This window comes from Cnephaeus nilssonii, assembly GCF_951640355.1.
Source record: "Cnephaeus nilssonii genome assembly, chromosome: 11".
In the NCBI taxonomy this organism is placed as follows: domain Eukaryota; kingdom Metazoa; phylum Chordata; class Mammalia; order Chiroptera; family Vespertilionidae; genus Cnephaeus; species Cnephaeus nilssonii.
Window position 1 is genome coordinate 82103039 of NC_137082.1, and position 24941 is coordinate 82127979.

The 24941-nt window shown below is 37.9% G+C and overlaps 1 protein-coding gene and 1 long non-coding RNA gene across 7 annotated transcripts in view; one reads left to right on the forward strand and one right to left on the reverse strand.

Annotated features, from left to right (window-relative positions):
* PIAS2 (protein inhibitor of activated STAT 2) overlaps positions 1 to 24941 on the reverse strand; it is a 78050-nt gene that overhangs the window by 16177 nt on the left and 36932 nt on the right. For all 6 annotated transcript variants that reach the window (XM_079785087.1, XM_079785088.1, XM_079785084.1 and 3 more), the window contains exons 6-12: positions 24375 to 24509; positions 21911 to 22016; positions 20460 to 20533; positions 16184 to 16344; positions 14369 to 14502; positions 12796 to 12967; positions 1765 to 1904 (exon numbers count right to left, since the gene is read on the reverse strand). In XM_079785087.1, the coding sequence (XP_079641213.1) occupies positions 1765 to 1904; positions 12796 to 12967; positions 14369 to 14502; positions 16184 to 16344; positions 20460 to 20533; positions 21911 to 22016; positions 24375 to 24509 (922 nt within the window). The remainder of the gene's footprint in view (positions 1 to 1764; positions 1905 to 12795; positions 12968 to 14368; positions 14503 to 16183; positions 16345 to 20459; positions 20534 to 21910; positions 22017 to 24374; positions 24510 to 24941) is intronic.
* Positions 1913 to 9741, forward strand: LOC307107681. The gene is made up of 2 exons (XR_013814247.1): positions 1913 to 5161; positions 5265 to 9741. It is a non-coding gene; the product is annotated as an uncharacterized lncRNA (long non-coding RNA).

The following is a 24941-nucleotide window of genomic DNA, read 5'->3' on the forward strand; positions in this document are numbered from 1 at the left end:
ATTAACTACTAATTACAAAAGAGCACATTAACAATAAAGCCAAAGTAAAAACTAAGCTATTTAGATGTAGTGACTGCTACATGATTCACAGATGATGATAAAACTGTTAATTCTTGTAAGTACAATAGACCCTATTCTATTCAGTTTATCAACTTGTAGAAAGCATTTCAATATTTTAATAACCAGTATTACCATATTGGTTTATATTGGACTGAATATTAGTCTTAGTTCCTTAATACCAGGCTTGAAGTGTATTTTATGTAATATACAGTTAACATGTTTTACTGCATTTTTCTCAACTCTTCATATTTTATAAAAGTCTCAATTTATGCCCAAATTTTGAAAAACTGTAAATTCTCTAAAGTTAAAAATTCATTCATAATCATATAATTTGAAAACAGAGCAAGTGATTTGTAAATTGTGTCTATTCTACTGCTAACTGGCCAGAATCACTTTAGTAAATGGAAAGTTTATCATCTTTTTTTCCAGATCAATTTTTAATTCAAAGTCTTTAGGAAACAAATCCTTAAAAAATATTTGTTTATAACATATACTAAGATGACATGTGGATACTCTTCAACTTTACTTAAAACTAGCCAAGGTTAGAGCAAAACATAGCAGTTAGAAATTAAGACTCTGAGTGTATTTCTTATGAACCATGAAACCTCACCTATACCTTAGCATCGAGCTTTGGATACAAAAAAAATACTTTATAACTGGTCATGGCTGCGTTTGCAAACAATTTTTTAAAATATCAATTCCCAAAGCACACATGAACTAAACATATTTAAATGTCAATTCCCAAAATACGTATGGACTAAACATATTTAAGAAAAGGTATTTACAATTTTTTGATGGATAGTATTTTTATCTATTCTTTTCCATTAAATTTTATTTGAATTGGCCAGATAACAAAGCCATCAACTGTTTCAAACAACACAAATTTTGTTCAATAGAATTTATATTGTTCTTATAATAAAGACCTCTCTAAGTGGGTTAAAGTTAACTTCAGAAATCTGGTAGGGAAAATTAATTAATTGGAAGAAGGAATTGTATTCCACTAAAAGCACCCTTTAGAAAGAAGGGAAGTCATGAATATTAAGAGGTACTGGTTCTAACTTGCTCACATTTGATAGACCAAAAATATATGTAAAACACTGGCTATACAGAGAGGGGAAAAGGGCGGAGTTTAAATGTATAATATGTATATTATGGCCTTGGTTGCACAGTTCTTGGTACTAAGATAATGCAAGTAACCTTGAATTTTTAAATGTCGAGTTAATATATATATAAAATATGTCATCAGATATTAAGTAGTGCTCTAGGGAGACAGCTGGTAGATCCTATTTTTACAGGGGCGGAGGGGGGAATCACAAGGTAAAGCTGTTGGCAACACCCCAAGTTGTGATGGACTACCAAGAAGAGTATGAGAAAATACTCTCTCCCTAACCTATAAGCTTGCATAATAAATAAACCAAGGAAAACCTCTGAGTACAAATATTCTCTGAAGGAAAATAAAATTTATAAACATTTCCTACTATCCTACTATCTTTCCTATTATTAGGAATCTATAGATTGCTCTGTAGTTAAAATGATAGGAAATGAATATGATATATTAAAACAGACATTACCTTTATATGAAGTTTCAAATTTCCTTAGCATTTCTATTTAAATTTTTAAAACTCTATTTGCTCCAAGGTTAAGATTAAAAATAAATGATAAGACTTAATAAGAAACAAACAAACAAAAAATAACTTCACATACCTGGCAAATCTGATGACATGCTTGATATTGGCGTGTGGTGGAATGGTACTGAGTAGTCTGTTAATGAAGGCGGAATAGCAGCAGGATCAACCGAAGTCACACTGGGCACCCTTACAGAAGACGGCTGATACATGAGAACCCTGTTTTAAATAGCATGGGAAATTACAAACAATCTGGCTGTTAGTTCACAGGACAGAAGGGCTGTACTACTGCGCATTCTCAGTTGTAAATTCACTAAGTTTCAGCACAACTATATGGCAGCTACTCACTACACAGCACTACACTCTACTCTCCTCTTTCATTAACAGTCTACATTTTAACATGAATGTATATGGGCTCTCAGCAGCTGTGATATAAGAGCAAGTCAGCATTAAAACATAATGTACAGTGCTCAAGTAATACATAAAATGTTCATCGACAAGTAGAAATACACTTTGCATATGCTTTTATTAATGTAGGTAACATATGTGGATATTAGTATTCTTATCTATAAAAAAAAAAAAGAAGAATATATCCTAAGAATCCCCAAACATTAATTCAAAAGAATATACTAGTATTCACCCCTATGTTTGTAGCAGTATTATTCACAAACCCAAGATCTGGAAACAGCTCAAATGCCCATCAGTAGATGAGTGGATAAAAAAGCTGTGATACATTTACACAATGAATATTACTCAGAGGTAAAAAAAAAAAGGGGGGGGGAAAAATCACATGTTTTTTTTTGACAGCATAGTTGGACCTAAAGATTATTATGCTAACTGAAATAAAGCAGTCACAGGAAGACAAATACCATATGATCACACTTACATATAGAATCTAATGAACAAAATAAACTGACAACAAAATAGAAACAAAGGCATGGATACATGGCACAGACTGACAGCTGTCAGAGGGGATGGGATTGGATGAAAGAAGGTGAAGGGCTTAACACACAGACACAGACAGCAGTGTGGTGATAGAGGGGAAAAGGAGTGGGGGGGTAGTGGAGGTGGGTAAAGAGGGGGAAACTAGGGACAGAGACTTTGCTTGGGGCAATGATAATGATCCATTGAGCTATACAATTGTAACATGTATGGTTTTGCAATAAAGTTATTGTCACCCCAATAAATTCAATTTTTAAAATTTAGAAATAAAGGACTCCTAAGATTTTATTTAAATCAGGGCAATTTATGAGAGACGCTACTTACTATAGTTCAACCAGAATTTCTTCATTCTAACTTGAGTTGTATTAATTATTAGCACTCTTTTTAAAAAAATATTTTTTTATTGATTTCAGAGAGAAAGGGAGAGGGGGAGAGAGATAGAAACATGAATGATGAGAATCACTGATCAGCTGCCTCCTGCATACCCCTTACTGGGGTTTGAGCCCACAACTCGGGCATATGCCCTTGACTGGAATCGAACCTAGGATCCTTCAGTCCGCAGGCTGATGCTCTATCTACTAAGCCAAACCAACTAGATCAATTATTTACACTCTTATCTGGGGATCACCTAAGCAAAGAAAGCCAATCCTAAAGCCTGCCAACCTGATGACAATAGGCAGCAATCAGAAATTTAAAAAGATGACTACTCAAGATCCTACCTAATAAAAGGGTACTATGCAAATAAGGATCACTCCGCTATGCCCACAATTGGGCCGGCGGGAGGCTGGGGGGCAGGACTCAGGGTGGCCTATCTGGCCGTTGAGAAGATCAAGATGGCGGCGCCCAGTCCGCTCAGCTCTGCTGCTGGAGTGACCAGCCTTGACAGGAGCAGCGAAGCTGGATCCACCTCCGGAGGGGTTTTTGATCCGCCCCCAGACACGGCAATCAGAGCCAGGACATCAGGGCATGGCGGCTTCCCTGGCAGCGGGGAAGCCCCAGGCCCTGCAAACAGAGCCAGGCCAGGACAGCAGGGCATGGCGGCTTCCGTGGCAGCGGAGAAGCCCCAGGCCCTGCAAACAGAGCCAGGCCAGGACAGTAGGGCATGATGGCTTCCGCAGCAGCGGGGAAGGCCCAGGCCCTGCAGACAGTGCCCAGAGAGCAGGGCATGGCGGCTTCCGCGGCAGCAGGGAAGCCCAGGCCCTGCAAACAGAGCCTGGACAGCAGGGCATGGGGGCTTCCTTAGTGTATCGGTGTTCTCAAAGCCCCCAGGCCTGGCAGACAGAGCACACTGCAGGGCATTGGGGCTTCCTTCACATGGCGCATGGGGAGGCCGGCAGAAAGCGGAGAGCAGGGCATGGGGGCTTCATCTCCATGGCTTCAGCGAAACCGCCAGGCCCGCAGAAAGCAGAGAACCACGGGGAGTGGACCTAAGCCATCAGTAGGACATCCGCTGAGAGCTCCTGGATTGTAGAGGGTGCAGGTTGGGCTGAGGGCCCCCTGTGCACGAATTTCGTGCACCGGGCCTCTAGTGTAAGATATAATAGCCAGAAATAAAATGTTGCCTACTATGATACAATCTATCTAAAGGGGGTTATGAGTTTGAAATTAAACACACTTAAACACTTTATAAATGGTGTTATACATATACATAATATGTATATATAATTTTAACTATTATTTTAAGAAGCAGTATAAATATTTTTTTTAAAGTTCAGGAATAAAGAGAGATAATTTTGACTTTTCCTATTTACCCCTCATTTTTTCTTTGCTCAGGGTAAACAGAACTTCAGAAGAAAAACATCTTTAATGTACAGAAGAAACTAAGCAATATTATGGGCTGATGGTGGCCAGCTTTTTGTACAACATGTCAGTAAGGCTGTAGTGGTAGCAGCTGCTCTCTGAGCTCCGTGATGTCACCCAAGGATGGTAAGAAAGGTGCCATCAGCCAAGAAAGACAAAGACCCAGTGAACAATCTGGGGGCAAGGCCAAAAAGAACTGGTCCAAAGGCAAAGTTTGGGACAAGCATATAATCTAGTCTTGACAAAAATACATATGATAAACTGCAAGTTCTCAACTATAAGCTCATAAGCCCAGCTGTTGTCTATGAAGACTGAGCATTGGCAGTTCCCTGGCCAGGGCAGCCCTTCGGGAGCTCCCCAGTAAAATATTTATTAAGTTGTTTTCAAAGCACAAAGTTCAAGTAATTTACACTAGAAATACCAAGGATGGGGACCCCCCACCCCCAGCTGCTATTAAGATTCAGAAACAGGTCCCACCAACTGTACATTTTGAAAAATAAAACTTTATTAAATAAAGGGGAAGTGGCTGGGACATGGGACATTAGGTTAGCATCCCACAGTGCTGTTAGAAAACTGTAAGTTTCATGAGCAGCTCAGAATTCTGTAGCTGGAAGGGACCATAACAAAGATGAAGAAAATAAAATGGATAGAAATTTAAGGTAGAACTATGGTCACAATGCTCATATCCAACAAAACAGACTTTAAAATGAAGGCTATCACAAGAGACAACAAAGGTAAGAACATAATACTAAAGGGATAGATCCAGCAAGAGGCTATAAATGCTCATATCCAACAAAACAGACTTTAAAATGAAGGCTATCACAAGAGACAACAAAGGTAAGAACATAATACTAAAGGGATAGATCCAGCAAGAGGCTATAAGCCCAGTAAACATATATGCACCCAATACAGCAGCACCTAAATATATAAAAAAACTTCTAGAGAACTTTAATGGAGAGATCCACAACAATATAGTCATAGTAAGGGACTTTAACAACGCTCTGACTTCACTGGATAGATCTTCCAAACAAAAACTTAATAAGGAAACAGACTCTAAAGGACATACGGGATCAGATGGATTTAACTGGCATTTATAGAAGATTTCAGTCCAACGTAGCTAAATACACATTATTCTCAAGTGCACATGGATCATTCACAAAGATAGACCATATGTTAGGACACAAAACAAGTCTCTAACAAGTTCAAAAAGATTGAAATACTATCAAGCATCTTCTCAGATCACAGTGGAATGAAATTAGAAATCAGCTACAGTAACAATACCCCAAAACATTCAAACATATGGAGGCTAAATAGCATGTTATTAAACAATGAATGGGTTACCAACGAGATCAAGAAAGAAATCAAAAACTTCCTAGAAACAAATGAAAATGAACACACAACAACCCAAAAGCTCTGGGACACAGCAAAAGCAGTCCTGAGAGGGAAGTTCATAGCACTACAGGCCTACCTCAAAAAACAAGAAAAAGCAGTAATACACTATTTAACCCTACAAATTAAAGAACTAGAAAGAGAACAAATTGAAGGAAGGAAATAATAAAAATTAAGAGCACAAATAAATAACATAGAGACTAAAAAGCAATACAAAAAAATCAATAAAACCAAGAGCTGGTTCTTTGAAAGAATAAACAAAATCGATAAACCGTTAACCAGACTCATCAAGAAACAAAAAGAGAGGACCCAAAAAAATAAAATCAGGAACGAAAATGGAGAACTAAACACTGACACCACAGAAATACAAAAGATTGAAAGAAAATACTATGAACAACTATATGGCAACAAGCTGGGCAATGTGGATGATATAGACAAGTTCCTAGAAAAATATAATCTCCCAAAACTGAATCAGGAAGAACCAGAAAACCTGAATAGGCCAATAACAACTGATGAAATAGAAGCAGTAATCAAGAAACTCCGAGAAAACAAAAGCCCAGGTCCAGAGGGCTTCACAGGGGAGTTTTACCAAACATTCAAAGAAGAACTAATACCTATACTCGTCAAACTATTTCAGAAAATTCGAGAGGAAGGAACATTTCCAAACTCTTTTTATGAGGCCAGAATTATCCTAATTCCAACACCAGATAAAGACACCACAAAGAAAGAGAATTACAGACCAATACCCCTGATGAATATAGATGCAAAAATCCTCAACAAAATATTAGCAAATCATATCCAGCAATATATTAAAAAGAACATACACCATGATCAAGTGGGATTTATTTCGGGGATATAAGGCTGGTACAATATTTGCAAATCAACAAACATGATACAACACATAAACAAATTGAAAGACAAAAATCACATGATCATATCAATAGATGCAGAAAAAGCATTCGACAAAATCCAACACCCGTTTTTGATAGAAACTCTCAGCAAAGTGGCAATAGAGAGAACATATATCAACATGATAAAGGCCATATATGACAAACCTACAGCCAATATCACACTCAATGGGCAAAAACTAAAAGCATTTCCCCTAAGAACAGGAACAAGAGAGGGATGTCTGCTTTCACCACTCTTATTCAACATAGTACTGGAAGTCCTAGCTACAGTGATTAGACAAGAAGAAGAAATAAAAGGCATCCAAATTGGAAAGGAGGAAGTAAAACTCTCATTATTTGCAGATGATATAATAATGTACATAGAAAACCCTAAAGAGTCCACCAAGAAACTAATAGATTTAATAAATGAATTTGGCAATGTAGCAGGATACAAAATCAACACCCAAAAATTGATGGCTGTTTTATACACCAATAATTAATTCTCAGAAAGAGAAGCTAAACAAACAATCGCATTTACCATTGCAACAAAATAATTAAGATACCGAGAGAAACCAAGATGGCGGCATAGGTAAACACCTAAGCTGCTGCCTCGCAGAACAATTTCAAAACTACAACTAAAAGACCAAACGAACATCATCCAGAACCACAGGAAGGCTGGGTGAGTGGAAATTCTGCAACTAGAAGGAAAGAGAAAAACACACTGAGACTCAGAGGAGCTGCAGGAGGCAGAGGTACCGAGATACACGCGCGGAGAGGACTGGCAACTGAGTACGCGGCTGGCTTTCTCAAGCGGGAGGGAGACAAAAGATCCCGACTGCACTGAACTCCAGTTCTGGGCGAGACTCTGGGGACCCAGATTCATTCAGGGAGAAACTGGACTGTCTGGCTGCAGGCGGAACTCGAGAGCGGCTTTCTCTCAGAGGTGCTTGCAGCGATTACCATGGGACACTGACACACAGGGGCCTATTAGGGCAGGGCTGTCTGTTCCACCCTGAGACTCCGCCCCATCCAAGCTGAGCACAGAGGCTTTTGCAAGTCTTGTCTCATAAGGGTGTCTCCAGCACAGAAGTTCTCCCAGCGTAGACACAGCTGATCCTCACAGCCAAGTGGCCTAGAGGTCAATTCCTCCCAGTGATACCAACAACAATCAAAGCTTAACTACAACAAGACTGTGCACACAGTCCACAAAGGAGTGCACCAAGAGTGTACACCTCAGGTAACTGGGGAGGCTGAGCCACTGGGCCCTATAGAACACCTAGCACACAAAGCCACTCTATCAACTCAGGGAAGCAGCCAAAATGTGGAGACAAAGAAACAGGTCACAAATGAAAGAAATGGAGGAAAACAAATGCCTGGATATAGAGTTCAAAACCACGGTTATAAGGTTTTTCAAGAATTTTCTAGAAAAGGCCAATAAATTTAGCGAGACCCTAGAGGATATGAAAAAGGACTAACTAGAAATTAAGCATACACTGACTAAAATAAAAAATATTATACAGAGATCTAACAGCAGACTAGAGGATCGCAAGAATCAAGTCAAAGATTTGAAATACAAAGAAGCAAAAAACACTCAATTGGAAAAGCAAAATGAAAAAAGAATCCAAAAATATGAAGATAGTGTAAGGAGCCTCTGGGACAACTTCAAGCGTACCAACATCAGGATTATGGGGGTGCCAGAAGAAGAGAGAGAGCATGATACTGAAAACCTATTTGAAGAAATAATGACCAAAAATTACCCCACCTGGTGAAAGAAATAGACTTACAAGTCCAGGAAGCGTACAGAACCCCAAACAAAAGGAATCCAAAGAGGACCACACCAAGACACATCACAATTAAAATGCCAAGAGCAAAAGACAAAGAGAGAATATTAAAAGCAGCAAGAGAAAAACAGTTAGTTACCTACAAGGGAGCACCCTTACGACTGTCAGCTGATTTCTCAACAGAAACTATGCAGGCCAGACGGGAGTGGCAAGAAATATTCAAAGTGATGAATAGCAAGAACCTACAACCAAGATTACTCTACCCAGCAAAGCTATCATTCAGAACTGAAGGGCAGATAAAGAGCTTCACAGATAAGAAAAAGCTAAAGGAGTTCATCACCACCAAACCAGTATTATATGAAATGCTGAAAGGTATCCTATCTAATAAAAGAGTAATATGCAGATTGACCATCACTGCAACACACAATATAGCTGCCCCCATGTGGTCAAAGATCCTGCCCCCATGTGGACACAAGATGGTCACCACAAGATGGCTAGCAGGGGAGGGCAGTTGGGAGGCACCAGGCCTGCAATGGAGGGCAGTTGGAGGCAATCAACCCTGCAGGGGAGGGCAGTTAGGGGTGACCTGGCTGGCAGAGGAGGGAAGTTGGGGGCAAACAGGCTGGCTGGGGAGCAGTTAGGCATCAATCAGGCTGGCAGCGGAGTGGTTAAGGGGTGATCAGGCTGGCTGGCAGAAGCGGTTAGGGGAAATCAGGCCGGCAGGGGAGAGTGGTTAGAGGTGATCAGGATGGCAGGGGAGAATGGGTTAGGGGCAATCAGGCCAGCAGGGGAGAGCAGTTAGGGGTGATCAGGCAGGCAGGCAGGCAGGTGAGCGGTTAGGAGTCAGCAGTCCCGGATTGCAAGAGGAATGTCCCTTGAGGGGTCCTAGATTGGAGAGGGTGCAGGCCAGGCTGAGGGACCTCTCCTGTGCACGAATTTCGTGCACCAGGCCTCTAGTTCTTTAATAAGAAGAAAAAGGTAAAGATAAAAATTATGAACAACAAATACATATCTATCAACAAGGGAATCTAAAATTCAAGTGAATAAAAAAATCTGATGAACAGAATAAACTGGTGAATATAATAGAATCAGGGGCATATAAAGGAAGTGGACTGACAATTCTCAGGGGGAAAGGGGTGTGGGGGATGCGGGAAGAGACTGGACAAAAATCGTATACCTATGGATGAGGACAGTGGTCGGGGGCAGGGTAAGGGCAGAGGGTGGGGAGGGAACCGGGTGGAGGGGAGCTGTGGAGGGGAGCTATGGAGGGAAAAAGAGGAACAATTGTAATAATCTGAACAATAAAGATTTATTAAATTTTTAAAAAATTAAGATTCCAAGGAGGCAAAAGACCTGTACTCGGAAAACTACAGGACGTTGAAAAAAGAGATGGAAGATATAAACAAGTGGAAGAATATACCATGTTCATGGACTGGCAGAATCAACATCATTAAAATGTCCATCCTACCCAAGGCAATCTACAGATTCAATGCAATTCCTATTAAAATACCAACAGCATATTTCACAGAGCTAGAACAAATACTCCAAAAATTTATATGGAATCCAAAAAGACCCCAAATAGCTGCAGCAATTTTGAGAAAGAAAAACAAAGTTGGAGGAATCACAATACCAGATTTCAAGTTTGATTACAAAGCCACCTTAATCACAACAGCCTGGTACTGGTACAAGAACATGCATGTAGATCAATGGAACAGAACAGAGAACCCAGAAATTGACCTATTACGCTCAATTAATATTTGACAAAGGAGGCAAGAGCATACAATGGAGTCAAGAGAGTCTCTTCAATAAATGGCGTTGAGAAAATTAGACAGATACATGCAAAAAAATGAAACTAGACCACCAACTTACACCAGACACAAGAATAATCTCAAAATGGATAAAAGACTTAAATGTAAGTCATGAAACCATAAAAATCTTAGAAGAAACCATATGCAGCAAAATCTCAGACAATATGTTTATGTTTACAGATACATCTCTTAAGACAAAAGAAACTAAGGATAATATAAACAAATGGGACTACATCAAAATAAAAAGCTTTTGCACATCAAAAGAAACCATCAACAATATGAAAAGAGAGCCCACTGTATGGGAGAACATATTTGGCAATGATACATCTGATAAAGGATTAATATCCAAAATATATAAGGAACTCATACAACTTAACAAAGGGTAGACAAACAATCCAATTTAAAAATGGGCAAAGGACCTAAATAGACACTTCTCCAAAGAGGACATATAGATGGCCAAGAGACATATGAAAAATGTTCAAAGTCACTAATCATCTGAGAGATGCAAATCAAAACGACAATGAGGTACCATCTCACACCTGTCAGAATGGCTACCATCAACAAATAAACAAATTACAAGTGCTGGCAAGGATGTAGAGAAAAGGGAACCCTAGTACACTGCTGGTGGGAATGCAGATTGCTGCAACCATTATGAAAACCAGTATGCAGTTTCCTCAAAAAATTAAATATGGATCTGCCATTTGACCCAGTGATCCCACTTCTAGGAATATATCCTAAGAAACCTGAAGCACCCATCAGAAAGAATGTATACACCTCTATGTTCATAGCAGCACAATTTACAATAGCTAAGATCTGGAAACAGCCCTAGTGCCCATCAATAGATGAGTGGATAAAAAAACTGTGATACATTTATACCATGGAATACCATGCAGAAGTAAAAAAAGAAGCTCTTACCCTTTGAGACAGCATGGAGAGACCTGGAGAGTATCATGCTAAGTGAAATAAGTCAGTCAGAGAAAGAGAAGTATCACATGATCGCACTCATATGTGGAATCTAAGTAACAAAAAAACCTGATGAACAGAATGGACCCAGAGACATGGAAGCATGGAACAGACTGCAGAATCTCAGAAGGAAAGTGGGGGGAGGGTGCGTGGGTGGGAGGTAATCAACCAAAGACCTTGAATGCATAACCCATGGACACACACAGCAGGGTGCTGAAGGCCTGGGGTGGGGACAGGCTGGAGGGAGTCAATGGAGGAAAAAGGAGGACATATGTAATATTTTCAACAATAAAGAATTCTTAAAAAAAAAAAAAAGGCTTTTGACATGTCACTGCCTCTTCATAGAATTGGCAAATACACAGGCATATGTATGTAGGCATTATTAATGTGTACACATATATTTTTTAAATTTTTTAGTCTTATTCATAATATCATAGTACACAGGTAACTTGCTGGAATGTTGCAAGACAGTGAATATTAGTATTCTAGACTGTATACTGGATCATTGAATTTATCACATTTGGTCCAGATTTAAATATCTAAAAATGGGTTAACTTGAATTATTATCCTAAAGCCTGAAATTCATCATGTGCTCCCTCCCACTTTACAATCATAAATATATTAATATAATTTTGCAAACAATTCCTAATGATCCTTAATCCAGAGAAATACATTATTAACCTCTATTTTTTGTTTCCTATCTTTAGAATACCTCCATATTAATGACAAAACCACATTCAATTTCCAGGGAATAGGGTAGGGACATAATATTTAAAATTATCTTTTCATGTAGAAAAATATCAGAGGTTTTCTAAATGTCTTAAATTAAGGTGCCAGTTTCTTCTGATAGATACTACATGATTGCATTTAAGGATTATAGTAGGGTATGCAAGGAAGAGGTTAGAAGAATCACTATCAAAATGTTAACAGTGGTTATCTGTAGACAGAATGCTTTTTACTTTTGGTGCTCTGTAAAACTGTAAGTTTTACTAAAACAATGCCTCTTAAAAAATAACTACTCACAAAATTTCTAGACTATAATGGAAAATAAGTTTTCCTGGTTTTTCATTTGTATTCCTTCTCATTTGCCAGACACTGAGGCTAAGTTCTCTCATTATCTTATTGAAATCTTAAAAAAAATCTCATGAGGTAGGCATTTTCTAACCCCATTGTAAAGAACAGAAACAGGAAGCTCAAGCAAGTTAAATGTTTCATCATACATCATGAATGAGTAAGCAATGGTATCAAACTTGGAATCCACACTTGTCAGATTCCATATTCCATAGGCTTCCTTCTGTTGGTCTGTGATGCCAAATTTGCTACTTATATGAAATACTTACACATGAGAAGATTTCAACTTTTACTTCCCAAAGATGGGAATATTTTCTTCATTTAAATATTGAAAATACTTCAACTAAACAAAGGCAAATTAAAATAGCATTCTATGATCATGTAACTATCAAAGAGACATTTACAAACCTATCCCAGTAACAGTTAGTTCCAAGTGTAATAAACTGTAGTAAACTATAAATTAACAAACCCTTTGGTTGGGCTGCTTTGTGTTTCTGACATAAAGATGCACTTCCTTTTGGCAGGAGGGTCTTCCTCTTCATCAGAAGAGCTTTCTATTGTTAGGTCTATAACATCCACTTTCTTCTTGCTTGCCTCATTGGCTACAGTCACTGAACAAGGCTTACTGAGGACACTTGAACCTGCATGTAGGGAACAGAAAAAAAAAAATTTAAGGTTGTGACACAAACTCTAGCCACAGGAGTCTTAACTGTGCAGCATGCCAGAAAGCTACATACTCTGTCCCATGGAAAGAGACCAACTCCCTAACTCCAGACATCTCTCTGTAAAATTACTAACCTGGAGAGACAGAGTGAGCTCTGTGCCCTGAAAGAGAGCCAAAAGCCTCAAACATGCTCACAGTTTTCTCCCTGGTACTACCAACGGATATGCACCTATCCTGCTGCTCACGGTGTCTCAGCAAGTAAGCAGTCGTTTTATAGACAGACATCTGGAGTTAGGGGGCTGATCTCCGGCCATGAACAAGAATACGTGGTGTCACTGACTGTGTTTTCACAGACTTGTTGCAGTGTTCAATCAGAATCAGAATTTTCTATTCTAGCAAAGCAAGGGTGCTCATATCAAAGAATGCATAGGCTCTTCACCAGAACTTGACAAAAATTTTCACCATGAAAAACCCCCAAACTTCTCACTTGTTATTCAGACATTTAAAATTTTTCTTATAAACTGCCTGTCTACTTATCACCTAGGTTCTCCTTTCTGCCCATTATGATAGTCTCATACACTCACCATTTCATAGAAAGTATATTGTGCCCTGCAATCTGTTTAGCAGTAAATGAATGCTAGTTGATAATGAAAAAGCAGCAGCAAGTAATCAACTAAATCACTATTTTTCTCAAAGATGCGGGAAACTTTTCCTTCATCATTCACAGGTACCTCAACAGGTACTCTAAAAACAATTCTGAAAAACTGTCCATAGAAATGTCATTTATAACTCTTCATTTTGTAACAAACACCATATATTAAAATAATTTTAGATAATTTTTCATTTATTTTACATATGAAAAATAACTATAAAAAGGCTGGTTAAAAGAATGGTATACTTATAAACTTGGGCACATTTCTTAAAGAATGAATAAAAATCAGTTGGGGGAAATTACCTATATAATATATGATCAAAAGATAAAGTTATCAAAAGATAAACTTATTTTCCATTATAGTCTAGCTGGTTGCTCAGTGGGTAGAGAGTTGGCCCTCGGACTGAAGGTCGCAGGTTCTATTCCAGTCAAGGACACATACCTCAGTTGCAAGCTCGATCCCAGCCCTGACCAGGGTGCATGCGGAAGGCAACTGATTGATGTGGTCTCTCTCACATCGATGTTTCTCTGTCTCTCCCCCTCCCTTCAACCCTTTCATTCTCTCTAAAAATCAATGGGAAAAAAATATCCTTGGGTAAGGATTAACACACACACACAAAGTTAGCAAACAGAGCTTCAAATGAAGTTCTAGTGGCCAATGTTAACGATAAAGATAATGCTGCAAGAGTCTCACTGCTTTGCTCTCTGCTGCCATTCTACACATACTTTCTATTTTTGTGCACGGTTGGCTGGATACTTTCATAGCTTCTTTCTTCGGTCTCATTGGACACCAAGAGCCATCTTCTTGGAATTTGATCTCATCCACATCAGAACAGTCACTGAGAATTTCCATAAAAAGGCTATAAACCAATTAAGTAGAAAAATGTAATCAGTGGCCTTGTTCAAAAGTGAAATTATAACAAAGAAGTACTTATTACATTGGAGACAAAAGTAATACTGACTTCAGTCTGTTTGTTTTGGTAGTTCAATACTTTAGACTTTAGGACAACTATTATACCCCCTTCCTTCTATGTTTTAGATCTTTAAAGGGCATAAAAGAGTTAAATGACTTACTGAGTCATCTAAAAAATAGTGGCTAAACAGAAATTAATTGCAGTAAAGAACAACCTTCACAACATATAAAATACACATAAGCAAACAGAAATGTTATTATACAAAATCTAACTTATAAGCTTATATTATCAAGGAAAATGAATCATAGAGGTGGGGGGAAGAAGAAGAAAGCCTATCTAATAAAAGAGTAATATGCAAACTGACCATCACTCCAACACACAAGATGGCCAGCAGGGGAGGGCAGTTGTGGGCAATCAGGCCAGCAGAGGAGGGCAGTTGGGAGTGACCAGGCCTGCAAGGGAGGGCAGTTGGGAAGAACCAGGCCTGCAGGGGAGGGAAGTTAGGGGTGACCGGGCCGGCAGAGGAGGGCAGTTGGGGGGGACCAGGCCTGCAGGGGAGGGCAATTGAGGGGGACCAGACTTGCAGGGGAGGGCAGTTGCGGGGGGGACCAGACCTGCAGGGGAGGGCAGTTAGGACAACCAGGCCTGCAGGGGAGGGCAGTTCAGGGGGACCAGGCCTGCAGGGGAGGGCAGTTGGAGGAAACCAGGTCAGCAGGGGAGAGCAGTTAGGGGCAATCGGGCCAGCAGAGGAGCAGTTAGGCATCGATCAGGCTGGCAGGGGAGTGGTTAGGGGGTGATCAGGCTGGCAGGCAGGTGAGCAGTTGGGAGCCAGCAGTCGATTGGAGAGGGTGTGGGCTGAGGGACACACACACACATCCCGTGCACAAATTTTGTGCACCGGGCCTCTAGTAGCAATATAAGTCTCAATAATTTTTTTTAAATAACTAAGCATACAAATTATGTCCTATGACCAAAATAAAGTTAAATTTGAAATCATCATCAGAAAAATATCTGGAAAATCCTCATATATTTGAAAATTAACAAACAACCCATGAGACAAAAAAAAAACATAAAAACAAATTAACAAGTATTTTAAACTTTATGAAAGTAAAAATGCAACAAAATTTGTGAAATGTTGCTAAAGCAGTACTTAGAGGAAAATTTATAGCACTAATCTTTCTATATTAGGAGAATGCAAATCAACAAGCTCAGCTTCTATCTAAACAAAACTATAAAAAAAGAACAATTAAAGTGAAAGTAAACAAATGGGTAAAAACAAACAAACAAAAAACACACAAATGAAATAGAGAAAAATCAATGAAACAAAAATGCTGGTACTTTAAGGTCAATAAAATCAACGAACTTCCAGTCAGACATAAGCTCACTTAGAAACTGGGCTTTCCCCTCTTTAGGACAGGCTATGAAATATTATATTGGGAAGCAAAAAGAAAAGGAAACTACTCTACCTCTTGCCTCCAACAGAAATCATAAAGATAAAAGAGCCGTTAACCACGGTTTTAAAAAAAGATTGAGTATAATAAAGCAGAAAACACACAAACATCTTGACTTTATGCTAGAAGAGAATTTCTATGAGGCTGTACTGAATGGAGACAAAGCTAATAGTTACCCATCTAAAATTAGACTTTCATAGGCAGCTTTTTTGTCACACACAGGACAAATCCAGGTGGGCTTCTTCTCATTCATTTGCAGATAAAGGGCAGCATCAAAACACTGTAGATGTGTACAAGTCACTGCTCGGCATGGGATTGTCAGCCTCATTTTCCCTAACTACAGGCAGGATAGAAAACATGAGAAACCACTTCAGGAAGGAGAACAAAACCTCAATGGGAATAGTCAGTCATAAAAGTCTGAAAGAAGTCATACAAGAAGTTCAAAATGAAAAAGAAATTCAAAACAGAATTTACTTCCATCAAGGCTGCTGCACATTTTATTAGTATTCATTGCTAGCCCTATAATTTAAAAAAATGTTTTCACTTTTTGAAAATAGGTAACGTAAATTCACAGGTAGAACAACATCCTTATACAATGAAAACATGTCTCTTTGTCACTGGTTCTTCTATTTAGAGAAAACCACTGTTAACCAACTCTTGCATGTCCTTTCATAGATGGTCTATGTGTGTTTTAAAAAACATTTTCCAAAAAAAAAACAAAAAACATTTTCACCTGAATGGTGGCATGTGATACACAAAATTTTGAACCTTCTGTCACATAATATAAATTAGTGACTTTTTCACATATATCAGTACAAAAAAAGCTATCACAATATGAAGCTATCATATTTGATATGAAGTATATCATATGAAGGATTAAAACTTTTGCCTGAAGGTCTGTACAAAGCTTATGAATAGGAGGTCCCGGGTCCAAACACATGTCCGCTAGGACCTCTGCCACCACCTCCCCTATTGGCACTACAGACTTCTCTCTGGGTTTGACAACCAAAGATTCTCAATTCCTAAGCAATTCCAATGTCATGTAATTCTATCCCTTTTTCAATAAAGATGTTAGTTTAAGTTAATGATAATTTTTAAAAAATAAAGCTTCAAGATAAAAATATCTGCAAATACCACTATCCAGGGTGGTAGAAAGGGGGACTTATAATCAACCAAAGACCTTGAATGCATAACCCATGGACACAAACAATAGGGTGCTGAAGGCCTGGGGTGGGGATGGGGGGGGGGGGGTGTGTGTGGACGGGGGGAAGGGTTAGAGGGAGTCAATGGGGGGAAAAGGGGACATATGTAATATTTTCAACAATAAATAATTATTTTTTAACAAAAGCTTTTGGCATTTGTTACTGCCTCCTCATAGACTTATAATCAGAACATTTATTATTTTAGCCCAATGTAGCAATATGGTATATTCTGAAATGATGCCAGAAGACCAAAATTGTTATCTTTATTCTACTAGTTATTATTGTGTGATTTGGGTTAGCCAATCTTTCAATCTGAGTTTCCTCATCTGCAAAATGGGAACAACCCCCATACAGATTTGCTAAGGGAGTTAAATAAGGGGCACATAATAGGAACTCGACAAATTATTCCCTTCTCTCTCTCTCTCTCTCTCTCTCTCTGAAACAATTCTCTCTCCATTTAAAATTGTAGACGGTGAGGCGAAAGTAGGTTTACAGCCCTAGCTGATTTGGCTTAGTGGATAGAGCATCGGCCTGTGGACTAAAGGATCCCGGGTTTGATTCCGGTCAAGGATACATGCCTGGGTTGCAGGCTCAATCCCCAGGGGAGGCATGCAAGAGGCAGCAATCAATGATTCTCTCTCATCATTGATGTTTCTATCTCTCCCTTCCTCTCTGAAATCAATGAAAATATATATTTTTTAAAAAGTAAAAAGAAAGGTTTACAGTTGTTTGTATGGAAATTAATATAATAATTAATTAATAATGTAAGAATAAGCTCTATGTTTCGGTTACTCACCACTGTAAACCTACTTTTTCCCCACACTGTACATTTCTCACAATGGTTGCTGGTTACCAAATGCCACCTAAACTGCATTATAAATTCCTGATTCCATATAAAGTCCCTCTCATAAGGAATGGGTCCCCTTCAACAGTACTGATTTTAAAGAAGCCTTCATCCACTATTCCTGACCATTCCCATCTCTTCTCTGGTACTCCAATAGCACAATTACATTGAGTGGCCAGATTATTATGATCTCTGAATGCATATAATCTGGCCACTCAGTGTATATCCTATATAATAAAAGGTTAATATGCAAATTGTCCCCTTGACCAGGAGTTCTACCAGCAGGCAGGCCGGCCAACCGCCCATGTCCCCTCCCCCTGGCCAGGCTGGCAGGACCCCACCCATGGATGAATTCATGCACCGGGCCTCTAACACACACACACACACACACACACACACACACACACACACACACACACACACTGAGAGGCCAGATTATGCGTTCCAAGATCATAATAATCTGGCCACTCAGTGTATATATGGTAAGTCTTCTGCTTTTTCATGTAAGTTGGCTTTCTCTCTCAAACTAGACTATTAACTTTCTGAAAACTTTTTATCAAATCTTCAGTATTATCTTCCACAATTAGCTCAGTACCAAACACACAGGAGGAGTATCTGTGTTGCTGACTGATTCTCCCCTATAGTCTCTATGTTAGGAAATCTATATACCGTATTTTCTGGCGTATAAGACGACTGGGTGTAGAAGACGACCCCAAACTTTTCCAGTTAAAATATAGAGTTTGGGATATACTCGCCATATAAGACTACCCGTCTTCCAACGCACACCAAATAAAAATTTAAAAAACATCAGATTTGATTTCAATATGGTAATTTTAATTCAAATGCTTATGACATGCAGGTACTTAGCAGGAAAACTGTCACTTATAAACATAAGGCTGATAGTCATCAAACATGTAAACATAAAACAGTGCAAGTGGTTAAACTTTTCCTAATTCACTCTAAAGCTGAAAGGAAGGATAAGACAATAAACCCATGGGAGCTGCCACGCTGTTTGTTTTCTAAGCTGTCAACCAAACTGGAACTGATGATGATAGGAGGAAGATAACAAACAATAGAGAGAGAGCAAGTGCTGGGCAAGTCCCTGGCAAGTTAGCAACACCGCTTCACTGCAGTCCTCAGGAGCGAGATCTGAGAGGCAGAGGAGGAGGTACGGTAATAGGATACAAGGGCGGGCCAGACGCATGAAAGAGGCGTGTTTTTCTGGGCACAGCTCTATCTCTTTTTCCCATACCCCGGGCATCCCGGACGCCTGCAGCTTGTTCCGCCCTTCACTTACACCTTCCCGGTGAGGCGCCCCCTCACCTTGTCATCTGGACCACGTTAAGTCACTTCTTTCCACGAATCCTGGTGAGTGGATTTTCTTCTACCGTACTTGTACAGCGCGCCCTTGCTGCTTTCATACGGTCACCGCATACGGTGGGGGGGAGCTCAAAAATGGCCGCAGTCGCATCCCCGCCGTATGCGGCGAGCACCCGGCCGCACTCCATTCATTTCAATGGAGCTGGATAGAGACCGTATGTGGCACAAAAAGGAGCCGACCAGAGACACTTGAGGTCTCCGTCTGGCTCCATTGAAATGAATGGAGTGCGGCCGTTTTTTGAGCTCCCCCCACCGTATGCGGCGACTGCAGATTCTCCAGTCCGGCTCGGAAGTTTCAGCACCCGCCCTATAAGACGACACCCGGCGTATAAGACGACCCCCGACTTTTGAGAAGATTTTCCTGAGTTAAAAAGTCGTCTTATACGCCGGAAAATATGGTATATAAAAGTCCAATATGCAGTGTCCCCTCAGGAGTTGGACTGCTTGCTATGATGTGTGCTGACCACTAGGGAAAGGCATGGAAAAAGGAAGGCCCCCCGATCAGCCCAGATCACTGGCCAGGCCTAAGGACCATACCCGTGCACAAATTTCGTGCACCGGGCCTCTAGTATAAAATAAAAATTATTATGCAATTTAGAAGTACATTACAAATGAATTAAGACACCTTATACATTCTAAGTCATTGAGGTAGAACCACCAATTAGCATTTATTAGGTCCTGGTGATTTTATTACCATTTATAGTTTGATAAAAGGAGCAACTCTCTCTGTAGGTTTATTATTAGCTGTGGATTATATACAGCATTAACTGTATTATTCTGAATCTAAAGGACCTCTTCTCCTACGATCAAATATCCTTTTAGGTCTCTTCTTGCTTAGTCGCTGTCTGAAGAATGTTTGCACTCTTTGAAATTACAATGCTTCATCATGAAGATTCCCGAATGGGAAAATGACAGAAGTTTAGAATTCTACCATAATATATCATTCATTCCCACACTTACTTTCAAAGGAAAATTAGTGATTTATAAAAAGTAAAACACCCCAGAATGTTTTGTTGCTTTACTTACAGGGCACATCAAGGATACCCGAAGGCTAGTTGTAGCAATTTCACTATCAGGATCTGCAGTAAGTTTTTCTTTAACTTCAAAAAGAAGAAAAAGAATTTAAAATGTTTATATTAATTGTGGCATATGAACAGAATTATAGAAATATATATAATATTATTTAAAGTTTCCCCAAACACTCTGAATAAGTCAAGAAACTACAAAAACAAAACAAACAAAATGTTAAGTATTAATGTATTAAAAACAGAATTATACTTTCAGCATTAGGTTAAAGAATTGCAAACTTGTAAACTCTGTATCAGATGTTTAACTACATTTTTAAAAGTAAAATTGTAGGTAAGAAGAATTTCAGAACAGAAAGCTGTTTAAGATTTAAGAACAAAACAATTAGAAAGGAACTTAGAAAGCAGAGTTTCAATGCTGTTCTAACACACATTCATGACTTTTCATTAGAGAGTCTTGGTTGTTTCCAATAATTACTAAATTTACAAACAGAAAAGTCAAATATTTTTATACTTCCTTTGACAACTGAAAATGACAAGGGATGTGGTAATGTGTCTGAGATTTCATTCGCCAGGTAAAGTATACAAGTTACTGCACATAGAAGCTAATAAATATATGCACTCCCTTCAGATGCCTAATTCTCAACGCCATTATAGGGAGGAAGAATGGGACTGGAACTAAAGACAGTGGAAATTGGAGCAATACAAGAAAAATTAGAAAAGAGCTTCCTTGTCTTCTAGGTCTAGGCAAGAAGATCAATATTGTGCTGAGGAAATAAGAAATGGTTCAAGATATAAGAAACAAAATACCATTTCAAAATTTCAAAAGCCCTACTTAGCTCCCTTTTCAATCTATAGATTCTTTTCTCCTTTCAGGTTCATTCAGCGGCAAGGGAAAATATTTTCTTTCCCAAAAAAATGTCTTGTTTCAATTAAATTTAGTTACTGAACTGAATTATTTCCAGTTTGAGTTAGATTTTTTTCTCTACCTATTATTATATCAAAGCAAAGTACAAAATAAAACATCTCAGAAGGCAAATATTGTTGCTGGTGGATATCAACCGTTCTTCAGCAAAAAGAGCTTTTGATTATTTACAATTTTTTAAAATGTACATTCTATTAAACACTGGGGTTTTTGAAAACTTGCATTCCTATTCTCAAGTTAATGTATACAACCAAACTACCATGAACTTAATGTTTATTTAAATAAGTTTTAATGACAAGGCCCAAAATCACACTAATAGGGGTTTAAAATTGATCTTCTTGGGAACAGTTTCTAAGAGAAGGGTTTTTTTCAATTTATAGGGCAGTGTTTTGGGAGTATTTTTAATTCAATATTCATTTTTGATTTCTAATAATTGTTCCTAAGTTATTCCTACATTGATGTATATGTGAGGCTTTTTTTTTTCCATTAAAGCATCTCATATGCTCAACCTTACAAACATTACTTACTTAGTGCTCTGGAATGATCAGGGTTTCTAATACCTTTCATTTTTAATCTCTGTAATAACATGGCTGATGTGAGCTGCCGTACAAGATATACAGACATGGAGTAATTCTACAAAGAAAGATAATCTGTATTAAAGACAAGAGATAATAGTCTCTTTATTTACATAAAATACTTGTCTAAGAATCTCTGGTTTCTAAAAATGACATTCAAAATAACTTCCACAGGAAGGTCAACAAAATCAGCTATGGAAACAAAATCAGCTCTTTCAGGGAAGATAAAAGCCCAATCATATTAAAGGTATTTCTCAATCACTTATCACTTTAAAACATACATGGAGAAGATTACATACCTCAGATCAGTGGCTTTCAAACTATGTTTCTAACCTAGCAAAACTGGTACCTCAGGGACCATATTGATATGAATAAAAATGTACTCTCCCCTGCCGACTTCTAACTAGAATTTTTGTTTTTATGTATGGGCTATCATAATATTGTCATTGAAAAATGGGTTCCACTGCAGAAAGTTCAAACACCAGTGGACTGAATTAACATTTCAAATCCAGAATTCCACTTACTTCATGGCCTTGAGCAGAAGAGACCACTTGCTGCATGGCCTTGAGCAATCATTTAAATGAACCCCAAATCAGCTTTCTTCTGAGAAAAACTCTAACAAATTAACTCCTGTTCTGAAATAGGCATTTCACTAGGAAAGGGGCAGCTACTGGAATATGTAAGACACATGAAGACATAGTAAAATAGACAAGGCCAGAATAACATCAATCCATACCTCTTAAATCTGGTACAAAGGGACCTTCATTAGCTATTTATAGAGCTATAAAGGGATGAAATACAATTTTACCAAAATGCTAAAAATCTCTTACCTTTGCACTACATATATGAACCCAATCAATTCTATAATAAGAAAATACTTTGAGTAGTTGCCAAACCAATTATTTAAAATATTATTTTTAATGTCCTGAAACAGTCCTTTTAAATATCTGAATACCCAAGATAGTGTGCAAATTTTAAGTCAATTAATATAATTACAAAGAAAGAATATTATTCTCGTTGTGTGGCAAAAAGAAAAATATTAATTTTTTAATTTAAAAAAATGCCTACAACCATTTATTCAAAAACCTGAAAGTTGATAATCATTTCCAAAAAAATATATTATTCTGTTCAAATTCCACTCACTAGGCTTTAAAGTACTAATACTTGCTCATTTGATAATGTCCCTTACATTTGTATACAACACTCATTCTCAAGATTTTACCTATTCTTTACAGTAAGTAGGCCTCAGGGAATTAGGCAACTTTGCCAAAATCAAACAATGGCCAACTTAGAACTAAGCCAAGATTTTCTGAATCCTTATCCAATGCTTTATCACTGCACATTCAGTTCATGCAAATGAAAAATACTAGAAATTAGTACCCTATGATAATACTGAGAAGTTATAGTAAAAATTCAGAAATGGGAGCTCAACAGAACAATCATTAGAGAGAGAGAGTAATATAGTCTAAAATTAATACAAAAATGCCCTTCTTTATGTCCATCTCTGCAATTACCTTGGTAATAAAACCAAAAAATTCTTCCTACAAACATGTCACTCAACTTCTCTATCCACAAAATACAAAATAGTATACTTTTTTCCTATCAAATAGCAACATTCAAGTTTATGTTCAACTAGTGATCCCCAGTGGGGGGCATGTAGGAGGCAGCTGATCCATGATGTTTCTCTATCATTGATGTTTCTATCTCTCTATCCCTCTCTTCCTCTCTTTAAAAAAAAAATCAAAAAAAAATCAATAAAAACATTTTTTAAAGTCTATGTTCAGAAATTAAGTGAAATTTGCCTATTATTTCAGTTATATGAACAAATAGTTCTAAAATGAAAATGCCTTGTTGTATTAACCAGTAATTCATAACTGATATAATGCATTTTAAGACTAAGAATCAACAGAGAGCCAGATAATCAACCTAAAGGTATAGAGAAAATAATACAATTCTAAGTAAATGTGTTCATGAGATGCCCACATATTATCTGAAGTATCAGCTGTTTCTGTTAAGGCTGGAACAGATTATTTCTCATTACAACATGAATATATTTAACTATTTTCCCCAAAGCTAGATAAAGCTTCTTTGTTACTCTTCATAAATACAAAATATCACCCAAAATTTCCAATTTTTTAACATGTTATTTAAACACTATTTAAACCATTACCTTAATAAATATTGTAATTATATTTATTTCCTTTTGAGGAAAATAAAGAGATGAGACTCAGGAAACCTTAAAATTTTTAACTTTAAGAATCTCCATACCTCCATCCCTGAATTGGAAATTACTGCTTTTTAGAGATTAAAATCAGAAAACGGAACAAATTGGAGCTAGTAGCCTAAGAAAAAACAACAACAAAATATATCAACTAGTGGGATTACTTTCATGTTGCTCAGAGGAGAGAATTTTTACCTTCCCAATTTCTGATGCCCAAGAAATGGAAATCTGGTTTGGCACAGCTGAAGATAGCCTAACTAAAGATGTAATATTCAAAGGGCGTCCAGGGCGCTTCTGTTCAATCCCATTTTTAGGTGGTGGTGCGTAGCCCTATAAACATAAGAAAGAAAGAAAATTATCTGTAGGCATTAAACATTTTCTCCAAGATAGATACAGAATCTTGTGTAATTTCAGTTACACTAATTCTTTTTATTTTATACCAGAAATCACATAGTCCTCACCCTAAGGTCACCAATCCAAAAGAGAAAAATGACATTTATTAAAGTTATAAAATATTTCACAAGTTCAGAAAATATGCCCCTCCAAAATCAAAATCCTTGTTCCACCATTAAAATTTAAAATGCTGACATCTTGTCACATTGGTTAAGAATCTTTTTTCTCTTTACAAACAATAAAGTTGCACCTCTTTGTATTGCTTCATCTTAGAAGCTCCCATTCAAAATGCATTCAAATACTAGGAGTGGGAAAGAGGGAAAATAAGCTTTGAGAATTAAAAAGAACAAAGTAATCAATTTCAAAAAA